Source organism: Rhipicephalus sanguineus, chromosome 2 (genome assembly GCF_013339695.2).
Source record: "Rhipicephalus sanguineus isolate Rsan-2018 chromosome 2, BIME_Rsan_1.4, whole genome shotgun sequence".
NCBI lineage: Eukaryota > Metazoa > Arthropoda > Arachnida > Ixodida > Ixodidae > Rhipicephalus > Rhipicephalus sanguineus.
Window position 1 is genome coordinate 214,869,255 of NC_051177.1, and position 15,718 is coordinate 214,884,972.

General features: G+C 49.0%; 1 protein-coding gene across 1 annotated transcript in view; it reads right to left on the reverse strand.

The window, feature by feature from the left end:
• Positions 1–3,999: 3,999 nt before the first annotated feature.
• The window catches only part of LOC119382224 (mucin-5AC), a 260,979-nt gene continuing 249,260 nt past the window's right edge, over positions 4,000–15,718 (reverse strand). Inside the window, 1 exon segment of the mRNA XM_049412751.1 lies at positions 4,000–5,517. Coding sequence (XP_049268708.1) covers positions 4,780–5,517 — 738 coding nt within the window. The 3' untranslated portion in view covers positions 4,000–4,779.

A 15,718-nucleotide genomic window follows, 5' to 3' on the forward strand; every position in this document is an offset into this window, starting at 1 on the left:
GTTTCTTATTCCGATTGTTCCCCCCTTTTTTGTTTCCTTAGTTGACGGCCGCCCAACTTTTGACGCCATCGACGACACTTGATGCATATGTCAGCCAATGGCTTCACCCATTAAGCACGAGTTTTTCAGGCACCCCTTTCAATAGTAGACAGGTCGATTTTTAAACGTACGCCGCCCGGTTTTGCCCCGTCTGCAGTGGCCTTCCCCAACATCTTCTGCAGCTCTTTGTGATGGCTGGACTCGCCCTCTCGCTTTGTTGTACCCCCCGCCCCCCACATTTCTTTCCTTTTTTTTCCTTTCTTTGCAGCTCCCTTTAACTCTGAGATGGGAAGCCTGAGCGCGGTTGCAAACTTACGTGAAATGTGGCAGGCAGGGGCGTAGCCAAGGGGGGGGGGGTTGGGGGGCTTCAAACCCCCCCCGAAATTTTTCAGTTTTGCTTGCGTATATAGGCACGCACACATACAAACGCACGCACGAACATACATAAAGTATGGTTGAACCCCCCCCCCCCCCCCCGAAAAAAATTTCTGGCTACGCCCCTGGTGGCAGGGGCTACACTCTTCTGCTTTCTATACTCGGCGACAACTTTCCTTGACAGCACTGTGGAAGCTACAGAAACGAAGTGCACGCCTGCTACCGCGCCAAGAAATAGTACTTACGTTTACTGATAATTTTCTCGTTTTTCTTGCTGAAATAAATGTTGCTTTATTTATTATGAGACTGAAACAGCTGGGGGAAGTCGTAGGTAGAATACAGTTATTGTTCACCTCGCAAGAATGCCTTCCTTTTCTTTCCATTTCTTAGACAGCACCTTTTCAGCATGCCCGTTTTCCAAAGTAAACATGGCGTCCGTGACGTATGTGTGTCAGTGTGCGGCCGCAAACGCACCGTTTAGTTCTCCAAGAAAAATGTACTCGTAATATGACACTAAAATGTACTCTGAACAATCGAAATGTTTCCCCCGTTCACATTCCCCTCACATTTTTCGTGAATATGTTTTCTAAACGCGTTAACGATGCGAGCGAGCAAAACCGAAATCAGCCGCGAGCTGCCGTACTACTTGCGGAGCAACACGAATGTGCGGAAGCCCCGCCTTCGTAGCCTTCGCTCCAATGTCAAGATGAGTTGTCGTCGAGTATAGTTTTTCTCTTTCCAGGCAGCAGTTACCAACAGCAACAGACGCGCCACCGCTGGACATGACGTCATCACTAACCCCTTAAAACTAATACGCCAGGGATGACAAGGCGCCTTTGACAAAGATAGGTCCCCCTATCGAAACGTCGGCCAGCCTTTCTGAGGCACTTTCTCCTGTTTGAAACCTATCCCACTCCGTGTATCCATCTGTCGGCTCCCTTCTTGACCTTGCTCTCGGGTGTTTCACACTTGCACAAGAACAGCGTTTCATGGTTTACCAACACTTGTAAAAGGAAATTAAGGCTACAAAACGCAAATTTCTTGTCGTTCAGGCCTTTTGCTTTCTGATGTGCCGTCCTCTGTTTGCATTTTCGACACTTTAATCGTTAATGTCAAAGTGGGCTACCTTGTTATTCACACCGGCTTTCACACTTGAAGTTAATGAGTGTCGGAGAATGATGTAACCCCCACATGAAGTGCTGAAAGAGTAATAACAGTATGTGGGGTGTTACGCGCCAAAACCAAGACATGAGACATGCCATAGTGGAGGGCTCCGGAAATTTCGACCATCTGGTGTTCTCTAACGTGCACTGACATCGCACAGTACACGGCCTCTAGCATTTTGCCTCAATGGAAACGCGACCGCCGAGGCCGGGATGGAACCCGCGACCTTCGGGTCAGCAGCCGAGCACCATAACCGCTACACCACCGCGGCGGACAGCGTTCAAAGAGTAGACGGTTCGAAATGGTACAGTTGTCGGGTCCCTTTGACAGAGATCACCGCGGCGAATCTCTGAGCGAGCTGGGTTCCCTTTTCTTGAATTGTTGAATGTGGCACCCAACTCACCGTAACACCCTTTTGGTCCAGACAAACAAATCGTGTGTTGTCAGAATCTGAGCAGCATATGGCCTCTGTAGACGTGCTCTTGCTGCCAGACGTTTCAGTGTGCCGCCAACATCGTCGCATGTGCTTTTGCCATGTGAAGTGCCAAAGAAGTTCCACTCTGCTGATAGGTTGTGGTGCTCCTCGTGGTAGCAAAGGTTCAAAAAGTTATTTCTGTTTTAAGTGTGTAGCCCTTTAGGGGCCCGGCTTGTCGTCCGGCTACTGTCTGATGCCTCATGGTCCCGCAGTGGTCAACACAGGCCTAAAACAAGGCTGACAATGCTCAAAACCAATGCGAATAAGCTAACAAGGTTTAAAATATGAACTACAGAACTAACCAAGAACCAATCGCAATAATTTATCTTAAATCGCGGAAAACGCTTCTGTTTGCCAGCGCCTACCAGTGACATTGGTTGTGCACATCAAAAATTATTTTTTAATTTTAAACAAAATTTACAGGAATAAAAATTTCCACATCACAAGAGAAGGCGTTCGAGCATATAAAGAACCCTCACATACATGTTTATCGCGAGGACCTGAATGCTTAATTTGGGAGTGAATCTCCCGAAAAAGTAATTTTTTGTCAACTTTGCAAGCATTTTTCTCAATAAACGCTTGTTTATGAAGGTTTAAAATATTTTAGCAGATACTAAGATGACAGGTAAAAGAGCTATAAAATTTTTTCGGCTGAAACATTGCCGCCGGTTTTACAAAACCTGTCTGAATTTGCACATTTTCTTGCTTCTCTGCTAAGCCTATTTAAGCCGGAAGTATAATACATGGTTCTACTTGTGACGTCACGTGAAAGAACAATGACAATAGAATGGTTTCAAACACAATGTGCCATTTTACCCAGTTTCAAAGGTGAACAGCATAATATATTGCCACCGAACTTTTCCTTCTCGCCGGAATATTCTAAGGGCCGTCACGTGACCAGATAATTTTTCTGGATGAAAACACTTTACTAAAATCACTCTCACACAGTTACCTTCCAGCTCAATTTTTTTTTCAATAGAATCGCTGGTGGTAGAATTTTGGGCTGGGACGTTTCAATTGGAATGACCCAGTTGCAAGAGCTCCCGGGATGTGACAATCCTACGTCCACGTTGCAACAGTACAGGGTTAGGTTACGAAGTGGTGCACCTTTCACAGGAGCCATCCAGATAAGTTTTTAAGTGCGCACTACTGCGATATTCTGTTCTCGTTCGGTAGCCTACAGGGCTCGGCCCTCGTTAACCTCCCTGCCTTTCTTTCATCCATATTCCCTCTCTCTCTCTGTTCTCGTTGATTTGTGTCATAACAGTAAGATCCGTGACTACCTTTTGCTGGAAGTCGAAGTTAAAGGTTGCATGTCTTGGCTCGTGCAAAGACTGCCGTTCAGCCTTTACTAATGCAAACACTAGCAGATGATTGCGTGACCTGCACCCAACAAAAGATGACGGACGGCCCCTTGTTTCCGGAGCATAAATCGTTAGGAGCATTCACTATTGGCGTGCCACCTTGTCACTTGATAGAGCAGAATAAATATGAAACTTGTATTACAGTAGATAACCTGAGCTGGCGAAAACCGATACTTTTTTGATAAGGCATTCCTCATAATTGAATGTTCGGTATCGTGACATGAAGGAAAACAAATGTGAAGTAGGACGTAAACAGAATGCTCCGAAGTATGAAGCCGTTGTGTTAAGCAGTTTTTCTATCTTAGTATGGAACAACCGCAACCAAACCTGGTGTAGAACAGCCGTGAAAAAAGGATGCTCCTCTACAAGAGCTTCCTGTGAAATTGTTCTACTGAGTTTTGTTCCGGTTGCAAAATAAAAATTTATGCAGAAAACGCCAAGTATTATCAGTCTTCTATTTCTTATTAGTGATATTTCTTAAAGGAATGAGTGCGACACGTGTGTGGTTGCGATTTTCTGTAACGAAGGCAAGGTGTCATTCATGTTCCTTCTATCAAAGAAACAAGGAATAATACAAGGGCATTTGTAAAACACATCATAGACTTTTATTTTTACATGAACACTCTGCAAAACAACAACGTGAAACTTTGTATGAACAAAAGACAACAGTTACAAAGAAGGACACAGTACTTTGCTCTCATGAGGAATGTCATGCTCGAATAATAAATAGGTACGCATAATTTTTTGTTCGGGCTCGCCGCTGCTGGCCTTCCCGGTAAGACGTTGGTGACAGTCACTCAGCATAAGCAAATTTAGAACTACAGTGGCGGACATATGTCGTTGACGCTCCTGCACTCGCCATTCCGCCTGCTCTCTCACCTGACATAGCTCTCCACTGAAAGCATCGCACGCTTTCTTCTCTGCAACAAAGTTCATTACACTGCGGACGAGCCTGGCTTTGGTCAAAAGCACCAAATGGTGGGGTATACTCTCTCCATTTCAAAGGAAATAAAAACGTGGTTACAAGTTTACCTGCTGGACAGATGGAATTTGCCCCACTCGTGCGCAAATATTCTCTTCTTAGTCACAGAAAATTGTCCTCAAACTTGCCAGGATTAGATCTTGGCTTCCCTGTGTTGACGAAAACGTTCTAGTGACACACTTGAAGTGAAGCCATTCAAACCATGGATGGCAGTTTTCTTGACATGACAACAAGTTCCAGACACACTTAGCTCGTCAACCACGTGTGAGCAAGAGGCGCGCCGTGAATGTGTGGCCAGCCCGTGAGAGGATGCTCCCAGTGGGTGGGCATACCTGCCGATGTGCGGCCCCAGAACAGTTCATTCAAGACAGTTCCTTCGTCTAAGCCGCTGCGACAGGCTGTGATGGCACAACAGCGGCGGGCGCGACTGTGGGCGGCAATACCAGCTGCTGTGGTGCGAAGGCTGCTGGAGGAGCCGTAGGTTGCACCAGGTAAGAGGACGTCGATGTCACGGTTAGCGTGGTCACATATGAACTCGAGCTGGTCACGGTTCGATATCGCGTGCTGAATGCGTTGTAGATGAGTGTGTATATTTTGGAGCTGTAGCTGGTCGCCGTCGTCACGGTGGTGTGCGTTGACGTCACCGTGGTGTAACGTGGTGCCGGTGGCTGCGTCGGCACCACGCCCAGCTGCGTACCAATGAGTTGCTGCAGCTGTTGCTGCTGCAGCTGCTGAAGCTGCAGCGCCTGCGTGTTCAGGTAGGGCACCACACTGGTCACGTAGCTGGTCAGCGTGCGCTCCGTCGTGGATAGCGACTCAGACAAGGTGCGTGTGCGCGTCCGTCGACCGTCGTAGAAACTGACCAGCTTAGTGTGGAACACTGTGTCCGTTGTGGTGTAGACGCTAGACTGCGTCACAGTCGAGTAGAGCGTAGCCTGTTGGTTGAGCTGTTGCAGGCCAAGGTAGACCGCTGCGAGCGGATTATTTGAGAATGCTGCGTTGAGTAATGGGTTGGCGAGCTGCACAGGCTGGTCGCCGTCCGACGGCAGCGCAAGGTACGAGGCCTCCTGCGTCCGTGGCTGCTGCTGCGCTGTCGGCGGAGGAGGCGCGGCGGCACCCTGCAAGGATGCACACCATCAGCAATATTCTTGCCTTAAAGGGACACTAAAGAGCAAAACAATTTTTCTCATATTAGTGAAGTACTCTTTCACGATACCGAAAACACCACGCTTGCTGCGAGATATCGTACTGGTATAGCGCAGCTCAGTTTGAGCATGAAGGAAAGAGGCAACAGCGGAGAAGGAAACACAGGCAACAGGATGAGCGCTAAACTTGCATGTTTTGTTTATTCCATGACCGTACAGCACATTATTGTTGTATATGAAAGAAGATCAGGATGGTCGCGTGGGGACATGAAATAAGGAAGATGATGTTCAGGCATCGGATGCATCGTTCCTCTGTGTACTAAATACAACATATTGGCGACGAGATTTCAACCCATGCAAGAGCAAGAGTCCTGGTGATTTCTGCTGCATCACCACAATGAGCATTCCGGGATTGCAACCACCATCGCCTTTCCTGCCTTCGCCTGGTCGTCCGGCTGTCCCATGGCACCAGTGGAAGCAAGCCTTTCAGACGTACGTACATGGTGGCTTTTGGAGCTTCAGAGCTTCCAGACGAATGCCGAAAACCTATCCTGCTCACATGTCTTGGTATGGAGGGGCAGCGGATCTTCTCTACACTGAAGCAAGCGGACTTGCAGTTTGGCTCTGCTCCTGCTACTAGTCCTTCGAGTACAGGTGACACCGGGTCGACCAACGACGCGTATGACTCTGCAATCGCCCTGCTTTCGGACCATTTCAAGCGTTCAGTCAACGTCATCCTGGCTCGACAAAGGTTCAGTCGCCGCGCTCAGCATGCAGGTGAGACAGCGGAAGAATACGTCGGTGCTTTAGAAATCCTCATTGCCGACTGCAATTTTGGAAGCCTATCTGATGAGATGCTGCGTGATCAGCTGGTCTCGAAAACGAAGAATCATCATTTACGTGAGTGTTTACTTTTTGAGGGCTCCTCACTGAAGCTCTCACGAGCTATAACAATTGCTAATCAGTACGAAGAAGCCGTGAGTCACGCTAAGGAATTTTGCGACGATGCTTCAGTTCGTCACGTTAAAACAGCGCAAAGCTCTTCTGGGTCTTCTAAACAACCAAATGAACGCACAACTTCTAATAAGTGCAAAGCCAACTCATCTGTGCATCCCGTACAAGGTACCACGAACCTTCGAGCTTGCTATCGTTGTGGAGCGACTGATCATCTTGCAAACAGTTCTGCATGTATGGCCCGCAAGCACAAATGTCGTCGCTGCCAGAGGATTGGCCACTTAGATTTTATGTGTAGGTCGTCTGAATATCCAGCTAAAGTTCGACAAGTTGATGACGACGACGACGCTAGCTCCCAGAGTAGCGGAAAAGCAGTTTGTGTTGCCAATGGACACAAGCATGGCATTTACGCAGCCGTCGCTGTGGAAGGTCGCCCTATCTCGTTTCTAGTTGATACGGGGTCTTCTGTCACTATTCTGGCTGAGGAACTCTATCATCAGTGTTTCGCAAGCACTTACCCTTCGAAACCTACCTCAGTGCAGCTTTTCGACTACTCCAAGTCAACGATAAGAGTTCGAGGATGTTTTGTCGCTTCAGCTGCGTTCCAAGACAGAACTGCTTGTATTCTTCTGTATGTTGTATCTGAAGGCACCACTGTACTGGGCTTAGACGCCATTGCGACACTACAGAAGAATACTGAAGGTAAATCGCTTCAGTGTCTTGCATTGACCTCCAGCACTCCTATATTGTCAGCTGAGCTACGTTCAGAGTACGAACACCTCTTTGACAAACAGCTCGGACTTGCCAAAGGATTCAAACACAAAGTTATGGTTCGTGATTCCGTTCCACCCGTTGCCAGCAAGCTACGACGCCTGCCGTTTACCCTTCGTGAACAAGTGTCGGCTGAACTGCAGAAACTTGAAGCCCAAGACATATTCGAGCGCATTGACGCCTCTCAGTGGGTTTCTCCTACAGTGTTTGTTCGCGAGAAAGATGGTTCAATACGAATGTGTGTTGATCTGCGACAGCCCAATAAAGCTATAATTGTTGATAGCTTTCCACTACCACAGACAGACGAGCTGCTGCACAGCTTAGCTGGCGCCAAGCGATTCTCGAAGCTGAATTTGGCGTCTGCCTACCATCAACTAGAGCTCAATCCTGAGAGTCGTGATCTGACTACCTTCATCACGCACGACAGGCTTTTTCGCTTTAAGAGAGTATGTTTCGGCTTGGCTTCAGCCCCGTCAGTATTTCAAAAGATGATGCATCTCATACTGAAAGGGTGCAAAGGTGTACTTTTCTACATCGACGACATTATCGTGTATGGTCGTTCTCGAGAAGATCATCTTTCAAATCTACGCACCGTTTTGCAACGACTTTCTAAAGCGGGCGTGAAACTCAACCAGAAGTGTGTTTTTGACGTCACGGAACTAACGTTTCTGGGACATGTTGTGAACAGCAAAGGACTCTTTTCACTATCGTCATCTATACAAGCGATGAAAGAAGCTCCGACGCCTTCAAACATCAATGAATTTCGTTCCCTGCTTGGTCTGGCGGGATTTTATTCCAAGTTCGTTCCCCATTTGGCGGATGTTGTGGAACCTTTACGGGCATTGCTTCGAGGCAACGAACCATTTGCTTGGACGTCAGCTGCCGAAGAGAGTTTCGTCCGTTTGAAATCACTGCTGACAACTTGCAAGGTTCTACATTCCTTTGACCCGAACCTACCCGTCATCGTCACGACCGATGCCTCCGGGTATAGACTGGGCGCTGTGCTGCAACAAGATAACAAGGGAATTCTACAGACGGTTGCCTTTGCCTCCCGTACCTTGAGCCCACAGGAAAGGAAATACCCTGCAGGCGAACGTGAAGCCTTAGCATGTGTTTCGGCCTGCGAACGTTGGCACGTGCACCTTTGGGGTCGCCCCTTTGTCTTGCGAACCGACCACAGTGCTCTTGTCACCTTGCTGTCAACCAAAGGTGTCGGACATCGGCCACTGCGAATTTCACGTTGGTCAGCGCGACTTCTTTGTTACAACTACACCGTAGAGTACCGTAAGAGAAGCGATATTGTGGTAGCTGATGCACTCTCTCGACTGCCTTTGCAAAGAGAAACCAATCAGGTTGCCGAAGATGAGTTTGTTTGCCTTCTTTCTCCGATGCTAACCATGGCAGAATTACAAGCGGAGAGTGCATCTGACAGTACAATCGCAAAGGTCATGGACTTTGTTTTGTCATCTTGGCCTGATAAAAAATCTCTGGAAGCGGAGCTAATGCCATATTTTCATGTACGTGCAGAACTATCCATTGTACACGACTTGCTTTACCGTGGTGAGAGGATCGTAATTCCAAGTAGCCTTACTCGTCGTTTGATGGAAGTCGCACACGAATCACATCCGGGGATCAGTCGTACGAAGAGCCGTTTGCGCGAGTTGTACTGGTGGCCTCGAATGGATAACCATGTAGAAAAACTGGTTAAGACATGTGTTGTTTGCCAGTCATGTGACAAATCAGCACGGCCAACCACAGCACCTATGCAGCCAGTAACTTTCCCTGACAACCCTTGGGAGAAGATTGCCATTGATATTAATGGCCCATTTGAGCAAGCTCCCATCAATTGCCGTTATGCAATGACGCTTATTGATTATCACAGCAAATGGCCAGAAGTATTTTTTTTCAAGACAGGTTTCTACAGCGAAGGTCAAGAACATTCTGCTACAAGTGTTTTCTCGTGAAGGTTACCCGAGTGAAATAGTTTCCGACCACGGACCGCAGTTCAGCTCGTCTGAATTTCAAGGGTTCCTTCAGGAGCGTGGCATACGCCATTGCTTTTCTTCTGTGTACCGCACGCAAGCAAACGGGCTTGTAGAAAGGTTCAACAGAGTCCTCAAATCTGTTGTCCAGATGGCAGTATACGAGCGGCATGATATCCGTGTCGCCGTGACAGACTATTTGGGGGTCTACCGCTGCACACCTCATGCGAGAACTGGAGTTGCACCCGCCGTTTTGCTGCACGGACGACTGCCACGAACACGAGCATTGTTGGATTACCGGATTCTTCATTTCACGAAAATCCAGCACAGGCGATGAAATGGCTGCGTCAGCGTGTCAGACAAAACCAAGTTTCTTGCAAACTTTACACAGACTGCCGTCGCGGAGCCCGGACAACATACTTTGCCGTCGGCGACTACGTCCGCGTGAGAAAGTCGTCAGTTCACGGGAAAATATCTTCGCGCTTTTCGGAACGAAGAAGATTATTAAGCAACAAGGGCCAGCTTCATTTCTTTTGGATGACGTTCGAGTGTGGAACGCCTCCAAATTTCAAGCGATACACCCAGAAGTCGCGGAGAAGTTCACAGGCAATCGACCTGGTATTCTAGAGTGGACTCTACCACTACCTGACGAGTCTTTTCAAGGTAGTGCATTTCCTGCGAGTGAACAACATGCTGACTGTCCATCTACGTCACGGCAAGAAATAGCAGCACAAGCCAGCAGTTAATCAAGTACTCAGCCGTCTTCACTGCAAGACAAAATGACCGGCCAACCACCACAGAAGAGCGCACGAGTTAAAAAAACTCTGTTGAAGCTCAGGGACTATGCGTTACGCAAGAGGTAGTTTATTTGTATCAACCGGGGAAATGTTGTATATGAAAGAAGATGAGGATGGTCGCGTGGGGACATGAAATAAAGAAGATGATGTTCAGGCATCGGATGCGTCGTTCCTCTGTGTTCTAAATAAAACAATTATATGGCTCACCTCACAGCCCACGTGACGATTGATTTTTGCGTAAACGGCGGTTTCTGGTCACGTGTGGTGCGCTATATATTTAGTTGTTTTGTGGTCAGGTTGCGGCGTCACGTGGGCTGTGAGGTAAGCCATATGATCTGCTGTATGGTCATGCAATAAACAAAAGTTGGAAGTTTAGCGCTCATCCTGTTGCCTGCGTTTCCTTCTCCGCTGTTGCCTCTTTCCTTCATGCTCAAACTGAGCTGCGCTATACCAGTACGCTATTGTAATGCACCAACTTGCCCAGTCTGCGGTACTTGCTGCGAGAAGACGCTTAGTAAGCGAGAAAACGCGCGAAAAGAAAATGTGGGTGGCGACGCCACCTTGGAGTTTCCGCACCATTCGCCGTGACGTCACATGTTTTGACGGAGCGTACTAGATACTACGTAGTTCCTAGTATCGGTAAAATGAAGTACATTGTCCTCTTAGGGGGCATAGACTTAACATACCAAGTTTGGGGTAATTTTGTTGAGCGAATGGCGTGGAAATACGAAAATACACTTTGAAATCCGTGACGTCATGCGGGGACATTTCGGCGAGAAATTTAAAATGAAACGTTGAACTTGATTTTCTCCTCTATTAATAAACCTCTGATATCGAAACTAACGACATTAGAGTTTTCAAAGCACAATTTATCCACCTAAACCGATTCACTATTTCTCTTAAGTGTCCCTTCACAGAAGCCCTTCCCGCATCCCTTACAGCGGCGTCCACTGTGGGCGCACAAAATGCACTACTCGAACACTTTCATATTCGTGCATAAGAGAGAAATCGTCGTCGCGCTAAAGCTGAATAAGAGCTTTACGTTAACTAGTGTATGCTCGCAGCGACTTCAAAAGAAGTTGAGTGAATAATGTGTGCAGGCATGCACGGCATATATTCGCTCTGATGTGTCCCTCCTAACTTGTGCCAACGGTGCAATATTCGAGGCAGGCGAGTGAAATCAGTTGCATATTTCTGACAGCCACATTGCACACTTAGAGAATTGTTTGTTTTCTTATTAATTGATTTGGTAATTTGAATTATTTAACTAAATTTCTAAATATTGACTTTAGGCAAGAAATACGATTTGGAATGTTCGAGAGCGTCTCAGAAACCCCCACTGCATTATTTGCAATAAGAAAAGTCTCATGTGTACCATTTTTTCCAGGCTGCGAAGAAAGCCCGCGAAATACAGAAAAAAAAAATCACAGCATATCCACGGAGTGAATGATGATGAGTGGGCGAAGCTGCGGAGGTTCATCGGTAAACCGTGAATCTTCCGTGAATTCTGCCCAGTACATCATCACCGACGCGAGATCGGGCGCGTTTATACTAAAGGTTCGATGAGTTATGACGACTTGCAGCTCACTTTAATTTTACATGTACGCTGTGAATTTTCATTGTTTAGAAAACCATTTCTTTAGAAAACATCTGGCGTCTTTCGTTAAGCAGCTGGCGTCTTTTCGTTTTGCTTTGGAAACATCTGGCGTTCTTTCGTTTTGCTTTTATAAAACATCTGGCGTCTTTCGTTGGTTTACTTCATCAATCAACGGCGTTTTGAACAAAATTTTTATTGTTTAATCACGCACAGGAGAAATCTCACCAGGCACTACCTTGGAGGTAAACAATGGCTGCTAATGGGAATGAGAGACAGAAGAAGTCGGCTTTTAGCTAACACTTACACTTCTACTTCCACTAACGTTTCCTACTGGAACATGCCAATGGCTGCTAATGGGGAATGAGAGACAGAAGAATTCGGCTTTTAGTTAACGCGCACGCTGCGAATTTTTTATTGTTCAACAACGCACAGGAAAAATCTCCCACCGGCACCACCTTGGAGGTCAAAGCGTAAGACTGGTTACGCACTACGACTACTACGACTACGACTACGAGGGACGAACGGGTGCCGCCTTAAGGAGCTTCGCCCCTAAAAAAAACACGTAACTAGCGCATCCGCGCGCCACGATCGTGCTGCTGTCAGCCGCGGTTGGAGCGAACGGAATCAGCTGCGGCCGCGACTCGCCGGCACCGTTTCAGGGTTAGGCCGACAAGTTGGCGGTGGTTTCTCTGCTCGTGTCAGCCAGTTGGCGCGAGTGACGGCACGGTTTGACTTGACTAGACGTCATTCTCTTCCCTCAGTACTTGCGAAAGCGATGTGCTGTGCAAAGATGCAATGTATCGAAAGGCGCTCTAGTGTCGTTCGTCTGCGACGACACACCCCTCGTGTGTTTTGGTGTTTCACATTTGCAAGCGTTCTCTGAATTACTGTGGTGAGCATTTAATTCTTTTGCGATAGCAATTATATGGACAGTCTGGATCGGTTTTCGCCGTCTCCGTCATGTCCTTCCGGTATGAAGTTGCACGTTCTACCGCGGGTAAAAGCGCGCGAACGAGGGCGGCGAACGCGGCCGAAGCAGAATAGAATAGAATAGAATAGATGTTTATTTCATGAGCAATACAGATCATGAGGAGTGAGAGAAAAGGCTGCTTTTAGGCAGCTTGACAAAGCTCTCACCCCGTGATCAAACGTGACGGCCCATTTCCGTTGCTCGGAGGGTGCACGCGATAACATCAACCGGCTCGGGAGGCCTGCCGTCGAAGCAGACAGGAAAGACCCCGCCCGTCTTTAACGACCATGAAAAGACGATAAACAGCAGTACTGCGTGGGGGGGGGGGGGGGTTGTCGCCCGAGCAGCGACTTTGAACTTTGAATCTAAGAGCGCGATCGCTGGCGCGCGCGCTATCTCGACAGCCATCACAGCGGGCGGTTCGTATACCCTTCTACGTGCTGCTCTCTGAACGCGAAGTGATTATGCGGAGAGCATCTCTTCCTGGAGCGGCCGTATTCTTTTACACCAGCGTGTTGTAGTTACGCGAGATCGGATACAAAACAGTTAGCTGCCAGCCCCACTTCGTGTAACACTACAATTTGTTGCTATCGCATTCGTTGCTTCGCCCTTGCGGTGAAACTGTGACTTTTTTTGCTGCGTGCAGAGTTGTGAGGTGCGTATAATATAAAGATTGATATAAAAAAGTATAACATTGATGGGCGTGCTAGCGAAGTTCGCCCGCGACGACACGCCTCTCGCGTGTTTTGGTGTTTCGCATTTGCATGCGTTCTCTGAATTACTGTGGTGCGCAATATTATTGTTGCGTTAGCTACACTAGCCTAGCTAGAGCAGTTTCGCGTGGCACTACGAGAACCGTGCTGCGCATGCGCGAGGAGCAGTGACGTCACACGGCCCACAGCTGGCACACCAGCATCATCGCGTTTTCAAACCGCCCACCTCCAGTGCGCGTCGTCTTAGAAGCGCGACGTCACGCAGGCTGCTGGATCTGATAGGATATGTCTAGTCCACGTCACTGAACCTCCTGTGGGCAGCGAGCGTCGTCTGCCTGCGTTACAACGTGCTCCGTGTTGACGTGAGCTGAGCGACAGTGTTAATCTCGAGGTTTCTTTTCTTGGACACAATGAATTGCCCTAGCCGTGTTGCGTACCACATATAAAGCAATTGGTGACTTGTAAAGCTGCGACATTGTGCAATGTCTGTGAAGCATCTGGCGAGCGGAATTCCTTTAGCTCGTCGCTGCAATGAGTGTCGCGCTCTCGCTATCCAGTCAACGCCACGATCCACGTGTCTGCGGCTGTAACTTCCCCCTGAAGACACAACCACATTGCCCGAGTTTACGCTTATCGGTGATCGTTCTCGAATTCTTTTTGCTTGTCCACATGCTTTTTAGATGCGAAGTATCTTAAGGCGGAGCTCAATCCGGTGGTGGTGGTGGTGGTGTGCGGCATGACCACCCTTACTGCGCATGCGCATACCCTCTCCACACACCCTCACCTCCCCTCTCCACATTCCCTCTCCACTTTCCCTCTCTCCTCCCCCTCTCCCCTGCCCCTTTCCACTCTTCCTCTGAAACGCGGGCTAGACACGCCGAAATTCTCTCCTGCGCAACGCCGCGATGAGCTCGAGCGCATGCGCGTCCCCTCCGCTTCTCTCTCCTCTCCTACGCTGCCCCCCTCTCGCCCGCCTGTCGACCGCGTTGCCCGCTCGCCCTGTGAGAATTAACGGCCAGGCTAGATGGAAGATACGACGCGCGTAGCGTCCCTCTTCGCGTTCCACGACGCGAGGTCGGTAGCCTGCCCAACGAACGGCAACGGAACGCGATCGTGCAAGTGCTCCGGCTTCGCATCGCCTTATGGTCCCCTTTAGCGGGAGATGGTGTAATTTTTTTGCAGGTTGTCGCCGTACAGGATAATAAAGTAGGATCGGCTGGTGGCTGGTAGTGTGGCGGCACGTGTCGGAGCAGATATCAACCACTCCGCGAGGTTCGTCTTTGTTGCCAGACAGCGTGCTGCCAGGCACACTGGTCGTCCGAGATTGCGCGCAACCTGTCGGCGCGCAATATCGGAGGCCATGACTGGGCGAAGCTCAAACCACCGAGTGCGCTCATGAGAGCGCTGCAATCGCCGGCGATGCCAGCGTGTCTGTGAGTTGAGGGTGCAAGGCAGTGGTGAGGAGGAGGGTATAGATATAATTGTCCGTAGCGGCCGTGGTACACGGTGCGCCGCTTAATTTCTGGTGCGAATGATTTGGGGATGCTCTTGCCTAAACGCTGAAAAAAACTTCAAAAAACCGTTTCAGGATCCCTTGAAGGTCGAGGCTTGTCCGCCGTTGCGCCGTAGCCAGCGCTAGTACTCGGAGCGCCAACTAGATGGCTCTGCGGTGCTCGCTCCATTTCGACGCGTGCTGTAGTTTGATATGAGACCGCTAGAGGCGCAGCTGCGCTCGCTCTCGTATACTCTGACGCGTGCTCTCTTTGGATAGGAGACCGCTAGAGGGCCACAACTGTAAACCGCGTTCGCTCTCGGCGCGCTTCCTCTCTCTTTCGATAGTCGTCAGTCTGTACGCTTTGGTAATAATAATATGAACGAAGAAGGCAAGGCAGCGGAGTGGAGGGCTCGCAAAGCGGCTGCAGCGCGGGCTCGCCGTCATAGCTCGTAGGTGAGATCTCGAGAAGCCGAAAGGGCACGGGCTCGCCGGCAACAACAACGAGCCACCACCGATCCAGAGGCGCCACGGGCACGTCGTCAAGCTGACCCCGAGCTGACAGCCCGCGAAGCCGAAGCGAGACGGAAGCGGCGGCAAGCGGACCTGGATGCCCAACGACTATCCGAGGAACCTGCATCGATCTCATCTTTGCAAACTTTGGAGTACATCCGATCCAAGAACCATTGCCGCTTCACTTCACTGACCACAAAGCGGTTATAATGAAGAGTTAACTGAAGCCGCATCTGACTACCATATACGGTGACGAATAAAACATTGTGTTGTGTATATACTGCACCACCCCCGTGTTTGTCACGTCCTTACATGATGATCGAGTGGGCAAAATATACGGAGGATTCACGGTTTACCAGATTTACCCCCGGAGCTTCGCTCACTC